This window comes from Balaenoptera ricei, chromosome 12 (assembly GCF_028023285.1).
Source record: "Balaenoptera ricei isolate mBalRic1 chromosome 12, mBalRic1.hap2, whole genome shotgun sequence".
In the NCBI taxonomy this organism is placed as follows: Eukaryota; Metazoa; Chordata; class Mammalia; order Artiodactyla; family Balaenopteridae; genus Balaenoptera; species Balaenoptera ricei.
Window position 1 is genome coordinate 31,731,890 of NC_082650.1, and position 18,079 is coordinate 31,749,968.

An 18,079-nucleotide genomic window follows, 5' to 3' on the forward strand; every position below is an offset into this window, starting at 1 on the left:
GTAACCCTTAACCATTTTTTCTTAGTGACATCTGTAATGAAGGTATATTATTGTACTTAAGCAAATAGATAAGTAGAAGGCTAGTTCATGAATCTGTGAGTTATTTCTTCATTATCTGAATCTTAGTGCAGTATATATAGTACATACTTAACAACCATTCAGTGTTCACTTATAATTACTTACATTCTTTCTGAAATGCTTCTCAGTCTTCTTTATGTGTTAACACTATGTTTTGGGAAGAAACTATAATACCTATAGGAATAAATATATAGTTGCAGGAAATTAAACTTTTTTAGAAATGCAAATTACCTTTCTAGAAATTATTTGCATTTTTTTCTGTTTAATGGAACTTGAAATTTTAGGTTCCTGCAGCAGAGTCTTAGAAATAAAAGTTTACAGATGAATGACTATAAGATCGCCCTGCTGTGTAATGCATACTCTACAAATTCAGAATGTTTTACATTACCCATGGGAGCTCTGGTAGAAACTATTTATGGAAATGGAATTATGAGGATACCTCTTCCTGGAACGAGCTGTTTGGCTTCAGGATCTATTACTCCCTTACCAATGAACCTCCTGGATTCACTGACAGTTCATGCCAAAATGAGGTATGTTCTTTTCTATTTATTTGGTCCTATGTCGGAATTGATATCAGTGCAGCAAAGACTTGATTTCATGATTATGTGTGTATATTTTATGGCCAGGTATATTTTAAAAAACCTTTAGGTTTATTTTATTACAAAAATGGTATTGTTTATTATAGGAATTCTAGAATATACAAATAAGCCCAAAGAAAATGAAAATAATTGCTATAATCCCTCCATAAGAAATAAGCATTGTAAAATTATATTTATATATATGTATTGAGTCTTTTTTCTATGTATAAATATATGAATTTATAGGGGGTATTTTTGTTTTTTCAAAATGTGTTCTTAACTACAGTACTATTTTATAACCACCTTTTTCTCATAGTAATCTATTAAACACCTGTTTTTTGTTTTTTGTTTTTAATTAAACACGTTTTTAGATCTAGTGCTCTAGATCTAAAAAAGAAGTCTTTTGTGTGTCTATGTATGATTCTTTAGTCAGTTCCACGTAGTTGGATACTGAGATTGCAGTGTCTCAGTGTTATAAAGATGGCTATGAAGATTATCTTTCTGGCTGTCTTTGCACCTATCCATAATTCCATTTTTATTAAATAATTTGCTGGAAGTAGAATTGCTGAGTCCAGGGATGCAAAAACTGTAATATCTTTCCTATGTTGACTATACATAAGAGTGATTTTAGAATTGACATTTATGGTTTCTAAAAGACGGAAAGGGCTCTGTTGGGTGTGATTCTAGAACCTCAAGTGCCCATAGGAGCCAGGCTGATAATGTAAGTGAGTGATGCCTGCCTGGGGCTGCGTGAAGGCGAGTCAGGTAATAGTGTGCACGGAAGCCTGTGTGTATAGAGGGGTTGAGGCTGACCGGAGCGTGAGGGGCTCAACTCACGGTGCTGCCACTTGTGCTAATTTCTGCAATGTAAGAATGAATACTAGTGTAGCTAGTTCTTGTTTTTCTTGGAAAGGGCTTTTATTTCTAGACTCTCAACCGTTAAGTGTTGGCTCAAACTTCAAACACTGCATAGGTCAAAGAGAATGTGTGTGTGGGCCTCCAGGTGGGGGGGTCATTGGTTCTAGAAAAACCGTGCTCTTTTTCAAATGGTTAACATTGTGCTAGAATTATACAAGCGCTTTACTGGCATATGTGACCAAATTGAGGTAAGTCCCTTTAGTACCTAACATTTGGGTCTTACCAGTGATTTGTTAAGTAATTCTGTAACAAAAGTTAATTTCTTAAATGGTTTTAGTTACATATTTGAAAAAGAAAAACAGCCTAAAACCATTCAAGCATATACCCAAATTTTGAGTTGGGTACATGAGTTGTACCCAAATTTTGCTTTTCCGTGAACAGAGAGATCCTGAGGCACATTGAAAGCAGCATGGAAACCAGAATTAGTCTCAGGTTGTACAGTGCATCACTACCATGTGTCCTGTACAACCTAAATGATTAAAACAGAGCTGATTCATTTCATATATTTAAGTTCAGATTTATACCAAGTTCTCTATAAGTAGAATAATTCCTGTGTTTATGTCAAAAATAATGAATTTTTCTTTTATTTTATGTTGTTGTTTCTCCTCAGCCTTATCCACAGCATTGCTACCAGAGTGATAAAACTTGCTCATGCAAAGTCCAGTGTGGCCTTGGCTCCAGCCCTAGTGGAAACGTACAGCCGTTTATTGGTCTATATGGAAATAGAGTCTTTGGGCATCAAAGGATTTATCAGTAAGACAGGACTTTCTGGTGTTTTTAACCATTAATGCGTCCATTCATTCAACGTATACTTTTCTAGTTGCTAGGGATATAGCAGTGTACAGAAGTCACTGCCATCATAGAGATTACCTGCTAAATGAGGAAGACAGACAAAAAATGTAAATAATCGAAATATGGAACATGTCAGGTGATAAACCTTACAGAGAAAAATAAAACAAAAAAGAGGAATAGACCCTCACAGAGGGTCAAGGGAGTGGGATGCATGTTTTAAAGTAAAGTTATGGTTAAAAAAAGAGGGCGTGTAATTGTGCTAGGTGCTTGGGATGTAGTGAGCAGGACAGACATGATGCCTGTACTCATATAAAAACCCACAGTCCCATTTGCCTCTCTTTCTGGTTTGCCTGGGACAGCAATGAGTACCAAGTCTGACTGGCAATAGGCAGGGGGTGTTCCTGCATTGCAGAAGACATTGTATGATGTCTGTTGGTTGTTATGCAGTTCTAAATAATAGATATTTTCTAATATGGAAGTGTTTTTCTGATTTGAGGTAATTTTAACTTTTTACTAATACAGTATCATTTTAACCATGGTTACTCTTTTTTCCAGATAATTGAAAGTCAAATTAAACTTTATTAGCAGGGAGGAGGGGCTGTGATACAATTTGTGTGTTAAAAAGTGATCCTCATGCTTCAAAAGGTTGGGAACAGTAACTTTATAAAAGTAATTTAAAAGATAACTAAATAAAAATAAATAAAGAAGTGAGGAAGGTTAGAGTAATTTTTTTTCCATATCCTGGCTCTTATTTTACCTTTCCAGATGAACTTGAGTATCATTTGTCAAATTCCAGGAAAAAAAAACAAAATTGGTATCGTTGGGTTGGCCAAAAAGTTCGTTTTGTAACAGAAAAACTCGAACGAACTTTTTGGCCAACCCAAAAATAAGGATCTGGATTTTCTTCCTTAAAATTAAAGTACAAATCAAGGAGAAAATTTGGAGAATATATGTGTATATATGTGTGCATGTGTATCTGTATGTTTGTATGTGTGTGTGTTCATGATCAGAATCTTTGCATGGATTTTACTCTGTGACTTTTCTTCAGATATCTTTTAATAAATAGCTTTTACTGATTGGTGCCTTAAATTGTCTTGTTCCTCAAGGTCAGCTTCTGCCAACTGTTTTCAAGTCTCATGCCTGGGGAATCTTGCACACGCTTCTTGAGATGTTCAGCTACCGGATGCACCACATTCAGCCTCATTACAGAGTTCAGCTCCTGAGTCATCTTCATACTTTGGCTGCAGTTGCACAAACAAACCAGAACCAGCTTCATCTCTGGTGAGCTCATTGGAGACTGTCTTTCCTTGGATTTATTAGAAACTTTGTTGGAGATGGGGAACTTAATCCATTAACTTAAAGTATTTTTATTCACTGTCATAAAACTCCAGGGCTTCTGGAGTGTTTTATTTCCAGTATAGAAGAAGTAGAGTCCAGCTTTTTAAATAGAAACCTAGTAAGGTAGTTGAATTATTGCCTAGGGATCTTTGGACTGAGAACAAGTACTTCCAAGACCTTTGACATTGTATTCTAACTTAGCCCTTTAGAATACTGGATTCAAATATACTTCAGATTATGGTTAAAGTATCATGTCATTTTGATTTTCTCTAAGTGAAAATATATTTCATATTTTAAAAGATGTACTTTTTGAAATGCTGTGCATCCAGGTGAAATTTTTTAGTCCTGCAGACTACAAGCTATCTTTTTCAAATGTGTAAAAATGTCAGTTGGTTTTTGCTGTAAAATTTGGCACCTCGGATTTTTAAAACAAATTAAGCAAAGCTCATTCTCACACAAAAGACGAGTTCGTTTGTCTGTTTGTTTTTTATCAAAGAAGGGAAATTTATAGTTTGCATGTTTTCCCGTTGTGATTAACCTAGAATTAGATTTAATTCTATAGTTCTGAGATTTTACCTGCAGCTTAATCTTTTAATGATTGTTTTTGTTCTCCCACTTTTCAGTGTTGAGAGCACTGCACTCAGGCTTATAACGGCATTAGGTAGCTCGGAGGTACAGCCACAGTTTACACGCTTCCTTAGCGATCCCAAAACGGTGCTTTCAGCGGAATCTGAAGAACTGAACCGCGCCCTGATATTGACCTTAGCTAGAGCAACTCACGTAACAGGTACAGTGAATATGCAGCCGCCCCCAACAGAAGCAGATGAGTCAGTGTGCTGTGTCCCTCCTGACTACTAAGGGGCAGGGGGGAGGGTAACCTGCTGAAAAGATTCTTCTCACTTGTTTCCAAAAAACCAGTTGTTGTTTTCATATCTTCACCATTTCAGTAATTAACGTAAATTCTTCTCTGTGTACTACCATTTTAACTAGGTTGAACATCAGTTTTTGGTCATCTAACATCATTTCAAAGTCATGGTTCCTGAGCTTTTTGGTCTCAGGACCACTGATACTCTTTTTTTTTTTTTTTTTTTTTAAACATCTTTATTGAAGTATAATTGCCTTACAATAGTGTGTTAGCTTCTGCTTTATAACAAAGTGAATCAGTTATACATATACAATATGTTCCCATTTCTCTTCCCTCTTGCATCTCCCTCCCTCCCACCCTCCCCATCCCACCCCTCTAGGTGGTCACAAAGCACCGAGCTGATCTCCCTGTGCTATGCGGCTGCTTCCCACTAGCTATCTATTTTACATTTGGTAGTGTATATATGTCCATGACACTCTCTTACCCTGTCACATCTCCCCCCACCCCCTCCCCATATCCTCAAGTCCATTCTCTAGTAGGTCTGTGTCTTTATTCCCGTCTTGCCACTAGGTTCTTCATGGCCTTTTTTTTTTTTTTTTTCCTTAGATTCCGTATATATGTGTTAGCATACTGTATTTGTTTTTCTCTTTCTGACTTACTTCACTCTGTATGACAGACTCTAACTCCATCCACCTCATTACAAATACCTCCATTTCATTTCTTTTTACGGCTGAGTAATATTCCATTGTATATATGTGCCACATCTTCTTTATCCATTCATCTGTCGATGGACATTTAGGTTGCTTCCATGTCCTGGCTATTGTAAATAGAGCTGCAATGAACATTGTGGTACATGACACTTTTTGACCTATGGTTTTCTCAGGGTATATGCCCAGTAGTGGGATTGCTGGGTCGTATGGTAGTTCTATTTGTAGTTTTTTAAGGAACCTCCATACTGTTCTCCATAGTGGCTGTATCAATTTACATTCCCACCAACAGTGCAAGAGTGTTCCCTTTCCTCCACACCCTCTCCAGCATTTATTGTTTCTAGATTTTTTGATGATGGCCATTCTGACCGGTGTGAGATGATATCTCATTGTAGTTTTGATTTGCATTTCTCTAATGATTAATGATGTTGAGCATTCTTTCATGTGTCTGTAGGCCATCTGTATATCTTCTTTGGAGAAATGTCTATTTAGGTCTTCTGCCCATTTTTGGATTGGGTTGTTCGTTTTTTTGTTATTGAGCTGCATGAGCTGCTTGTAAATCTTGGAGATTAATCCTTTGTCAGTTGCTTCATTTGCAAATATTTTCTCCCATTCTAAGGGTTGTCTTTTGGTCTTGTTTATGGTTTCCTTTGCTGTGCAAAAGCTTTTAAGTTTCATTAGGTCCCATTTGTTTATTTGTGTTCTTATTTCCATTTCTCTGGGAGCTGGGTCAAAAAGAATCTTGCTGTGATGTATGTCATAGAGTGTTCTGCCTATGTTTTCCTCTAAGAGTTTGATAGTGTCTGGCCTTACACTTAGGTCTTTAATCCATTTTGAGTTTATTTTTGTGCATGGTGTCAGGGAGTGTTCTAATTTCATACTTTTACATGTACCTGTCCAATTTTCCCAGCACCACTTATTGAAGAGGCTGTCTTTTCTCCACTGTATATGCTTGCCTCCTTTATCAAAGATAAGGTGACCATATGTGTGTGGGTTTATCTCTGGGCTTTCTATCCTGTTCCATTGATCTATATTTCTGTTTTTGTGCCAGTACCAAACTGTCTTGATTACTGAAGCTTTGTAATATAGTCTGAAGTCAGGGAGCCTGATTCCCCCAGCTCCATTTTTCGTTCTCAAGATTGCTTTGGCTATTCGGGGTCTTTTGTGTTTCCATACAAATTGTGAAATTTTTTGTTCTAGTTCTGTGAAAAATGCCAGTGGTAGTTTGATAGGGATTGCATTGAATCTGTAGATTGCTTTGGGTAGTAGAGTCATTTTCACAATGTTGATTCTTCCAATCCAGGAACATGGTATATCTCTCCATCTATTTGTATCATCTTTAATTTCTTTCATCAGTGTCTTATAATTTTCTGCATACAGGTCTTTTGTCTCCTTAGGTAGGTTTATTCCTAGATATCTTATTCTTTTTGTTGCAATGGTAAACGGGAGTGTTTTCTTAATTTCACTTTCAGATTTTTCGTCATTAGTGTATAGAAATGCAAGAGATTTCTGTGCATTAATTTTGTATCCTGCTACTTTACCAAATTCATTGATTAGCTCTAGGAGTTTTCTGGTAGCCTCTTTAGGATTCTCTATGTATAGTATCATGTCATCTGCAAATAGTGACAGCTTTACTTCTTCTTTTCCGATTTGGATTCCTTTTATTTCTTTGTCTTCTCTGATTGCTGTGGTTAACACTTCCAAAACTATGTTGAATAATAGTGGTGAGAGTGGGCAACCTTGTCTTGTTCCTGATCTTAGTGGAAATGGTTTCAGTTTTTCACCATTGAGGACAATGTTGGCTGTGGGTTTGTCATATATGGCCTTTATTATGTTGAGGAAAGTTCCCTCTATGCCTACTTTCTGCAGGGCTTTTATCATAAATGGGTGTTGAATTTTGTCGAAAGCTTTCTCTGCATCTATTGAGATGATCATATGGTTTTTCTCCTTCAATTTGTTAATATGGTGTATCACATTGATTGATTTGCGTATATTGAAGAATCCTTGCATTCCTGGGATAAACCCCACTTGATCATGGTGTATGATCCTTTTAATGTGCTGTTGGATTCTGTTTGCGAGTATTTTGTTGAGGATTTTTGCATCTATGTTCATCAGTGATATTGGCCTGTAGTTTTCTTTCTTTGTGACATCTTTGTCTGGTTTTGGTATCAGGGTGATGGTGGCCTCGTAGAATGAGTTTGGGAGTGTTCCTCCCTCTGCAATATTTTGGAAGAGTTTGAGAAGGATAGGTGTTAGCTCTTCTCTAAATGTTTGATAGAATTCACCTGTGAAGCCATCTGGTCCTGGGCTTTTGTTTGTTGGAAGGTTTTTAATCACAGTTTCAATTTCAGTGCTTGTGATTGGTCTGTTCATATTTTCTATTTCTTCCTGGTTCAGTCTCGGCAGTTTGTGCATTTCTAAGAATCTGTCCATTTCTTCCAGGTTGTCCATTTTATTGGCATAGAGTTGCTTGTAGTAATCTCTCATGATCTTTTGTATTTCTGCAGTGTCAGTGGTTATTTCTCCTTTTTCATTTCTAATTCTATTGATCTGAGTCTTCTCCCTTTTTCTCTTGATGAGTCTGGCTAATGGTTTATCAATTTTGTTTATCTTCTCAAAGAACCAGCTTTTAGTTTCATTGATTTTTTCTATTGTTTCCTTCATTTCTTTTTCATTTATTTCTGACCTGATCTTTATAATTTCTTTTCTTCTGCTGGCTTTGGGGTTTTTTTGTTCTTCTTTCTCTAATTGCTTTAGGTGCAAGGTTAGGTTGTTTATTCGAGATGTTTCCTGTTTCTTGAGGTAGGCTTGTATTGCTATAAACTTCCCTCTTAGCACTGCTTTTGCTGCGTCCCATAGGTTTTGGGTCGTCGTATCTCCATTGTCATTTATTTCTAGGTATTTTTTGATTTCCCCTTTGATTTCTTCAGTAATCACTTCATTATTAAGTAATGTATTGTGTAGCCTCCATGTGTTTGTATTTTTTACAGATCTTTTCCTGTAATTGATATCTAGTCTCATAGCGTTGTGGTCGGAAAAGATACTTGATACGATTTCAATTTTCTTAAATTTACCAAGGTTTGATTTGTGACCCAAGATATGATCTATCCTGGAGAATGTTCCATGAGCACTTGAGAAAAATGTGTATTCTGTTGTTTTTGGGTGGAATGTCCTATAAATATCAATTAAGTCCATCTTGTTTAATGTATCATTTAAAGCTTGTGTTTCCTTATTTATTTTCATTTTGGATGATCTGTCCATTGGTGAAAGTGGGGTGTTAAAGTCCCCTACTATGATTGTGTTGCTGTCGATTTCCCCTTTTATGGCTGTTAGTACTTGCCTTATGTATTGAGGTGCTCCTATGTTGGGTGCATAAATATTTACAATTGTTATACCTTCCTCTTGGATCGATCCCTTGATCATTATATAGTGTCCTTCTTTGTCTCTTGTGATAGTCTTTATTTTAAAGTCTATTTTGTCTGATATGAGAATTGCTACTCCAGCTTTCTTTTGATTTCCATTCGCATGGAATATCTTTTTCCATCCCCTCACTTTCAGTCTGTATGTGTCTCTAGGTCTGAAGTGGGTCTCTTGTAGACAGCATATATATGGGTCTTGTTTTTGTATCCATTCAGCCAGCCTGTGTCTTTTGGTGGGAGCATTTAATCCATTTACATTCAAGGTAATTATCGATATGTATGTTCCTATTCCCATTTTCTTAAATGTTTTGGGTTTGTTATTGTAGGTGTTTTCCTTCTCTTGTGTTTCTTGCCTAGAGAAGTTCCTTTAGCATTTGTTGTAAAGCTGGTTTGGTAGTGCTGAACTCTCTCAGCTTTTGCTTGTCTGTAAAGGTTTTAATTTCTCCATCAAATCTGAATGAGATCCTTGCTGGGTAGAGTAATCTTGGTTGTAGGTTCTTCTCCTTCATCACTTTAAGTATATCCTGCCACTCCCTTCTGGCTTGCAGAGTTTCTGCTGAAAGATCAGATGTTAACCTTATGGGGATTCCCTTGTGTGTTATTTGTTTTTTTTCCCTTGCTGCCTTTAATATGTTTTCCTTATATTTAATTTTTGACAGTTTGATTAATATGTGTCTTGGCGTGTTTCTCCTTGGGTTTATCCTGTATGGGACTCTCTGTGCTTCCTGGACTTGATTAACTATTTCCTTTCCCATATTAGGGAAGTTTTCAACTATAATCTCTTCAAATATTTTCTCAGTCCCTTTCTTTTTCTCTTCTTCTTCTGGGACCCCTATAATTCGAATGTTGGTGCGTTTAATGCTGTCCCAGAGGTCTCTGAGACTGTCCTCAGTTCTTTTCATTCTTTTTTCTTTATCCTGCTCTGCAGTAGTTATTTCCACCATTTTATCTTCCAGGTCACTTATCCTTTCTTCTGCCTCAGTTATTCTGCTATTGATCCCATCTAGAGTATTTTTAATTTCATTTATTGTGTTTTTCATCATTGCTTGATTCCTCTTTAGTTCTTCTACGTCCTTGTTAAATGCTTCTTGCATTTTGTCTATTCTATTTCCAAGATTTTGGATCATCCTTACTATCATTATTCTGAATTCTTTTTCAGGTAGACTACCTATTTCCTCTTCATTTGTTAAGTCTAGTGTGTTTTGACCCTGCTCCTTCATCTGCTGTGTGTTTTTCTGTCTTCTCATTTTGCTTATCTTACTGTGTTTGGGGTCTCCTTATCACAGGTTGCAGGTTTGTAGTTCCCGTTGTTTTTGGTATCTGTCCCCAGTGGCTAAGGTTGGTTCAGTGGGTTGTGTAGGCTTCCTGGTGGAGGGAACTAGTGCCTGAGCTCTGGTGGATGAGGCTGGATCTTGTCTTTCTGGTGGGCACGTCCACGTCCAGTGGTGTATTTTGGGGTGTCTGTGGCCTTATTATGATTTTAGGCAGCCTCTCTGCTAATGGATGAGGCTGTGTTCCTGTCTTGCTAGTTGTTTGGCATAGGGTGTTCAGCACTGTAGCTTGCTGGTCATTGAGTGATGCTGGGTCTTGATGTTGAGATGGAGATCTCTGAGAGATTTTTGCCGTTTGGTATTACGTGGAGCTGGGAGGTCTCTTGTGGACCAGTGTCCTGAAGTTGGCTCTCCCACCTCCGAGGTACGGCCCTGATGCCTGGCTGAAGCACCAAGAGCCTTTCGTCCACACGGCTCAGAGTAAAAGGGAGAAAAAATAGAAAGAAAGAAAGGAAGGAAGGAAGGAAGGAAGGAAGGAAGGAGGAAGGAGGAAGGAAGGAAGGAAGGAAGGAAGGAAGGAAAGAAAGAAAGAAAGAAAAGAAAGAAGCTATAATATAGTGAAGTAAAATAAAGCTATTGTAAAGCAAAGCTATACAGACAAAATCTCCCCCAGAAGCATATACATATACACTCACAAAAAAAAAAGGAAAAGGGGAAAAATTAATATATCCTGCTCCCAAAGTCCACCTCCTGAATTTGGGATGATTCGTTGTCTATTCAGGTATTCAACAGATGCAGGCACATCAAGTTGTTTGTGGAGTTTTAATCCGCTTCTTCTGAGGCTACTGGGACAGATTTCCCCTCCTCTTCTCTGTTCGCACAGCTCCTGGGGATCAGCTTTGGATTTGGACCCGCCTCTGCGTGTAGGTCGCCTGAGGGCGTCTGTTCCCCGCCCAGACAGGACGGGGTTAAAGGAGCAGCTGCTTCGGGGACTCTGGCTCACCCAGGCCGCGGGGAGGGAGGGCTACAGAGGAGGCGGGGCGAGCCTGCGGCGTCAGAGGCTGGCGTGACGTTGCAGCAGCCTGAGGCGCACAGTGCGTTCTCCCGGGGGATGTTGTCCCTGGATCACGGGACCCTGGCAGTGGTGGGCTGCACGGGCTCCCGGGAGGGGCGGTGTGGAGAGTGACCTGTGTTCGCACACAGGCTTCTTGGAGGCGGCCGCAGCAGCCCCAGCGTCTCACGCCCGTCTCTGGGGTCCGCGCTGATAGCCGCGGCTCGCGCCAGTTTCTGGAGTTCGTTTAGGCGGCGCTCTGAATCCCCTCTCCTTGCGCGCCGCGAAACAAAGAGGCAAGAAAAAGTCTCTTGCCTCTTCGGCAGCTGCAGACTTTTTCCCGGTCTCCCTCCCAGCCAGCTGTGGTGCGCTAACCCCTTCAGGCTGTGTTCATGCCGCCAACCCCAGTCCTCTCCCTGCGATCCGACCGAAGCCCGAGCCTCCGCTCCCAGCCCCGCCCGCCCCGGCGGGGGAGCAGACAAGCCTCTCGGGCTGGTGAGCGTGCTCGGCGCCGAGCCTCTGTGCGGGAGTCTCTCCGTTTTTCCCTCTGCGCCCCTGTTGCTATGGGATCCGCGCTGTTAGCTGCGGCTCGCGCCCGTCTCTGGAGTTCGTTTAGGCGGCGCTCTGAATCCCCTCTCCTCGCGCACCAGGAAACAGGGAAGAAAAAGTCTCTTGCCTCTTCGGCAGCTGCAGACTTTTTCCCGGACTCCTTCCCGGCTAGCTGTGGTGCACTAACCCCTTCAGGCTGTGTTCACGCCTCCAACCCCAGTCCTCTCCCTGCGACCGAAGCCCGAGCCTCAGCTCCCAGCCCCGCCCGCCCCGGCGGCTGAGCAGACAAGCCTCTCGGGCTGGTGAGTGCTGCTCGGCGCCGAGCCTCCGTGCGGGAAGTGCGGGAATCTCTCCGCTTTGCCCTCCGCACCCCTGTGGCTGCGCTCTCCTCCGTGGCTCCGAAGCTTCCCCCCTCTGCCACCCGCAGTCTCTGCCCGCGAAGGGGCTCCTAGTGCGTGGAAATCTTTCCTCCTTCACGGCTCCCTCCCACTGGTGCAGGTGCCATCCCTATTCTTTTGTCTCTGTTATTTCTTTTTTCTTTTGCCCTACCCAAGTACGGGGGGAGTTTCTTGCCTTTTGGGAGGTCTGACGTTTTCTGCCAGCGTTCAGTGGGTGTTCTGTAGGAGCAGTTCCACGTGTAGATGTATTTCTACTGTATCTGTGGGAAGGAAGGTGATCTCCGCGTCTTACTCTTCCGCCATCTTCTCTCCTCCCCCCGATACTCTTAAAAAATAATAATAATAATTGAAATTCCCAAAGATTTTCTGTTATATGGATTACATATATGATATTTACTTTGTTAGATATTAAAGTAGGAGTTTTTAAAATATTTGATTTATTTTAAAATAATGGTAATAAACCTATTGCATGTTAACATAAATGATGTAATTTTTATGAAAAATAAACCCTATTGTCTCCAAAACAAAACTTTAGTGAGAAGTACCATTGTTTTACATTTTTTGCATCTTTCTTTTTTTTTTTTTTTTTTAATAGAGCTGCTTTTATTTATTTATTTATTTATTTATGGCTGCATTGGGTCTTCGTTGCTGTGCGCGGGCCTCATTGCGGTGGCTTCTCTTGTTGCGGAGCACAGACTCCAGGCGTGCCGGGCTTCAGTAGTTGTGGCATGTGGGCTCAGTAGTTGTGGCTCGTGGGTTCTGGAGCGCAGGCTCAGTAGTTGTGGCACACGGGCTTAGTTGCTCCGTGGCATGTGGGATCCTTCCAGACCAGGGCTGAAACCCGTGTCCCCTGCATTGGCAGGCAGATTCTTAACCACTGTGCCACCAGGGAAGCCCTTTGCATCTTTCTTTAATGTCTGATGTAAAGGAACATTGCTGGATTCTCATATTTGCTTCTACATCTCATCTATTGCAAGTGTTATTTTAGTAGAAGTAAGTAAAAAAGAAATGGCCTCACACAGATAGGAAATGGAAAGGGGAAGAGTGTTTTAATAGCTTTTTCAGCTAATTATGAATATTCTTTGATGTCACACAAAATTGAAAAATTGATAGTTTCTTAAATGGAGTACAAAGTCCTGTCAGTGAACTCTTCGTACTCTGTTACATTATAACCCACTGGTCTGTTTTGTACATTTAATGGATTTTGTGTTCATGCATATTTTGTAACTTCATGAATTGGTTTTTTAGAAAACATTGGTTTACTGAGTTCTGTAGATAGAGCTTGTAAATGTTGACACGTTTCATTATACAGTATCAGAAAATTACATTTTTTAATCTCACTACAGATTTCATTAGAAAAATTCTTTAAGTTTTGGAAAACTATTAGGCTTGTGGTAGTGTATATAAGTTTTCCAAAATTCTAATTTTCACTTGAAAGGTCAAATTTTATCATTGGTAAAAGATGCAGTCATTTGTTCTTCTTGAGGTGACAGACTCCCTTTGTTAATTTTCAAGAAAATGTCTGCCTAATGCCCAAATCCAGAAAACTATATGTTCTTTCAAGTAAAATTGGAATCCCATTGAAAAAAAAGAACTAATTTGACCCAGTACTCAATCGCACAAGTATTTTTCCTCAAGATACCCATCATACTTTGGTGTGTAGGTGGAACACCTTATGCGTACTTCCATTTTATCACACAGAATATTACAAATAGATGTACTTAAGGGCTGAGATACAATCTTTTTTACTACTTTATCAAGGATATTCTTAAGTGAAAGTGGCACCTTTTTTTTTTTCCTGCTAAGAGTGTTTTGTGGTGATTACAGTGGCTATTAGTATTGTTTGGTGCCACTGTTTGATTTGTTCTGAGGGCCAGCAGTGTTACCCACCATTGCTTTTGTGCCATCAGTGCACATTTCAACACAGTAAAAAGGCCAATGATATCTTAGCATTATTATTATTTCAATAGCATTGACCTCATCGAATCCTTGAAAGGATATTGAGGACCCACAGAGTCTATGGACCACACTTTGAGAACGGCTGTTTTAAAGAAATAGTTACTGAATTTAACAACCTCAAATACCTTTGTGTAAACTGTCTTATTTTACATAAATAAACCTCTTTGGTTTAGAGAGTTATAGTCTATAGCTGTTTCAACCACCAGAAAAGATATGTGGTACTTTATTAATTCTATTTCCTTGGCTCAGTAAAGTGCTAATACCTCATTGTCAGAGTGAACTAAATGAGCAGTCGTGGTGGGCCTGTACCAATCTTTTATCATTGGTGCTCTGTAATTTAAAAAAAAAAAAAAAAAGATACCAAATGTCTTCTGTCTTCTTTTCACTAGTTATGTTCATATTTACCGATGTGATGACTAGTTAAGTAGTGAATGCACTGCAGTGAAATTCTCTGAGTGTACATACTTGTGACTTTTCTGTGATATCATTTATGAATTGTGGCCATGATCTTTTATATCTGGGTTACATTTGTTTGCTTGTGTTTAGATTTTTTTACAGGCTCTGATTCAATTCAGGGAACTTGGTGTAAAGACATCCTTCAGACCATCATGAGTTTTACTCCTCATAATTGGGCTTCACACACTCTTAGTTGTTTTCCAGGCCCACTGCAGGTAATTTCATCTTGAATTATATATTGACTATACAGTATATGAAATCATTCTTCCCATTTACTGTGTTATTCTAGAGAGTTTTGATGATACCCAGAGAAAATTAGCTTTCATTTCTTTTTTTGTAAATCCTTGCTATTACTTCCAAAATCTCTTGAGTTTTTCCTTGTCTTATTATAGGACTGCATATGTTTCTAAAAATTTAATTGTTATGTCTTCATCATACTAGTTAACAGTTTTAGAATCTTGTGAGATTTAACACATTAACTGAAAAATTCTTTCTCATAGAACAGGAACGGGGAGAAATACAGTGTAATGGAACTTCACAGAATACACATCATGTACATTTGACTGATTTTTTAAAATCACACAGAGAGCAAAACTATAAACTTGGCTTTTATAATATGGAGAAAGGAAAACCTCATCTGTCTTCCACTTTTCAGAGAAAATTTTAGGCATAATGAACATCTGTTTTCTGTAACTTCTAATAGGGCTGGAACAGTAGGTCTCAAACTTATCAGAATCACCTGGAGGGCTTGTTTAGCTAAAGCTTGCTGGACCCCAGCTGCGGAGGTTCTGATTCAGTAGGTCTGGGATAAGGCCTGAGAATTTGCATTTCTTACAGGTCCCAGGTAATGCTGATACGGATGGTCTGGGGACCATACTCTGAGAATCACTCGGCTAGTGTAATGGATTTTCCTTATAGATATACTAAAATATGTAACCAAAGAGTACTTAAATTGCTTTTTCTTTTCCTTTTTTTTTTTTTCCAAAGATGAGCAGAAGTATCACCAGATGATTGAAGAAAGTTTGAAATTCAGGCTTGCTTGGAATTTCTGTTTAGGAAATCTTACAGATAATCCAATCAAGCCTTTGTATTTTCCCAGTATAGAAATTCAGGCCTTGATTACTGAGCTGCTTGAGGTCACCTGGAATTTATTAGTGTTAGTCAAGCCTGGCCTGGTTTCTTGACTCTGTAGCCATAGCCCTTTTTACTACAACCATTGAAGTAAACTTCTGATCTTCCTTGTAGGCATTCTTTAAACAAAATAATGTACCTCAGGAAAGCCGTTTTAATCTGAAAAAAAACGTGGAGGAGGAGTATAGAAAGTGGAAGTCAATGACGAATGAAAATGACATCATTACCCACTTTTCTGCACAGCGCTCTCCTCCTCTCTTCCTTTGTCTTCTCTGGAAAATGCTCCTGGAAACAGATCATATTAATCAGATTGGCTATAGGTAAGCCAGAAACCTAGATCTGCATGCCATTTGGCAATCCATTGTACCCTACAGCAATGCAATTTATTTTTTACTTTCTGCTTTCCAGAGTGTTAGAGAGAATTGGAGCTCGGGCCTTGGTAGTCCATGTGAGGACATTTGCAGATTTCCTGGTATATGAGTTCTCTACATCAGCTGGGGGTCAGCAACTCAACAAATGCATTGAAATTCTTAATGACATGGTATGGAAGTACAACATTGTTACATTGGACAGATTAATTCTCTGCCTGGTAAGAACACACTTACTTAAGAACAGATTTCTCAGCAGTCCCATTCTCTTTTGGATCGATGTGTATGACTAATGGATCTTGTGCTGATCTGTTCTATGTTGTTTCTAAGGATTTAATAAATTTATACTATAAATCAAGTATTGCTATCAGTTCCCTAAGGGACTAGAGATTCCCCAATTTCTTCATTCATTCAGTAAGCATGTATTGAGTATCTACTGTGTTGTATGCACAGAAGGTATAGAAGTAAATAAGACAGATGTGGTCCTGGCCTTGTAATGCCCTGAGTTGCTTCTCAAAGGCTCCTACTAGAGGCAGGAAGTAGTAAAAAGTCACTGAATCTTTTTTGAGTGCTTATAACCATTTCTGTACACTTTGGTAGCCATAGTCATAACTGAGCTGTATTTCTTATTCCCACCCAGTATTCCCCAAGCAGTTTTTTCTCCTGATTTTGATGTCTATTTCAGGCCAAATTTTAAGAAAAATCATTGAACCAGGCTGGAAAATGCTACATTTTTTTTTTAATACTATAGTGGTGATATTTAGGGAGCTTAAGTGGTTAACATTTACCTCTTAGCTGTAGAGCATAGATATAAAGATGGTTATAGTCTAATAAGGGAAATAAGGTAAGTCTATAAATCAGTAAAATAAAAGGATAAGTTAGAGGTGTAGGGAAAATATTGCCAGGCAACAATGAGAGATTACATCTACCTAGGTGGTGGATCTTAAAAGGTGGGTTAAATTTCAGAAAATAAAGATGGACATTCTAGGTGAGAGCCAAAAATAGGCAAGAAAGGGTCAGATATGTTTGAGGAATGCTGAACAGTTGTTTTGGGGTAGACTAGACATATAATGAAATTCTAATAATCGTGAGTTTTACTGCTTTCAAATTTAGACTCTTTAGAGCCATGCTTTTGCACAGGTTGGGCATTTTCATTTAATTTTTCTGTTCTTCTCCAAAGGCCATGCGTAGTCATGAAGGGAATGAAGCCCAGGTTTGTTATTTCATAATTCAGTTGCTGTTGCTCAAACCAAATGATTTTAGAAATCGAGTAAGTGACTTTGTGAAGGAAAATTCCCCAGAACACTGGCTACAGAATGACTGGCACACCAAGCACATGAATTATCACAAGGTACTAATTAAAATTAGTGCTTCAATTAATCCTTTTTAAGGCCAAACTTTAGGTATTTGGCTAATTGACTTGGCTGTTTTCTCTGCAGCTCTGCTCTTTTCTCTCTGGTCTGTATAGAAGTGAATTAGCTCCCTAAACTTTCTCAAGGTTCTAGAGTATCTCTAATGTTAAGAATAAATTGAAACTACAGTTTTAGTAGACATGGGTACTTACAATACAAAATGAAAAGAGTTATTACCAATCCTTTCGTATGTAAATCTCTTTTGGTTTATCTTTGGGATAATAGAGATTTTTGGTGAGTAAAGAACTCTAGATTTCGTTGCATTGCAGGAACAAACACAGTTTTATATTCTTCGAAAAATGACAGGTTTATTTAGCTCCTTTTTTAAGAAAATTACAAAAGATCCCGTAAACATTTACCATTTCCTCACTTCCACAGAAATATCCGGAGAAGCTCTATTTTGAGGGCCTGGCAGAGCAGGTCGATCCTCCTGTGCCGATCCAGTCTCCGTATCTGCCCATCTATTTTGGAAATGTGTGTCTCCGATTCCTTCCAGTATTTGATATAGTAATCCACAGATTTTTAGAGTTGCTCCCAGTATCCAAGTCATTGGAGACTCTACTAGATCACCTGGGAGGCTTATATAAATTTCATGGTGAGCTTTTTCAAATTTTTTAATTTCATCTAATAGCTCTGTAGACAAAAGTAGGCTGGGCATGACCATTTGGGTAATAGTAGTTCTAAAGGTTTTATTTGAATAATTTTTAATAAAAGTGTTTTTGAGGGGCAGTGCTATGTGATGATACCATGAAGTATAAAATAGAAAACATAAAAATATCAACAGTTAAA

The 18,079-nt window shown here is 38.9% G+C and overlaps 1 protein-coding gene across 4 annotated transcripts in view; it reads left to right on the forward strand.

The window, feature by feature from the left end:
• The window catches only part of MED23 (mediator complex subunit 23), a 49,273-nt gene that overhangs the window by 22,022 nt on the left and 9,172 nt on the right, over nucleotides 1-18,079 (forward strand). For all 4 annotated transcript variants that reach the window (XM_059941197.1, XM_059941199.1, XM_059941198.1 and 1 more), the window contains 9 exons: nucleotides 363-608; nucleotides 2,185-2,327; nucleotides 3,473-3,647; nucleotides 4,328-4,491; nucleotides 14,470-14,594; nucleotides 15,625-15,830; nucleotides 15,919-16,099; nucleotides 17,059-17,229; nucleotides 17,669-17,885. In XM_059941197.1, coding sequence (XP_059797180.1) covers nucleotides 363-608; nucleotides 2,185-2,327; nucleotides 3,473-3,647; nucleotides 4,328-4,491; nucleotides 14,470-14,594; nucleotides 15,625-15,830; nucleotides 15,919-16,099; nucleotides 17,059-17,229; nucleotides 17,669-17,885 — 1,628 coding nt within the window. The remainder of the gene's footprint in view (nucleotides 1-362; nucleotides 609-2,184; nucleotides 2,328-3,472; nucleotides 3,648-4,327; nucleotides 4,492-14,469; nucleotides 14,595-15,624; nucleotides 15,831-15,918; nucleotides 16,100-17,058; nucleotides 17,230-17,668; nucleotides 17,886-18,079) is intronic.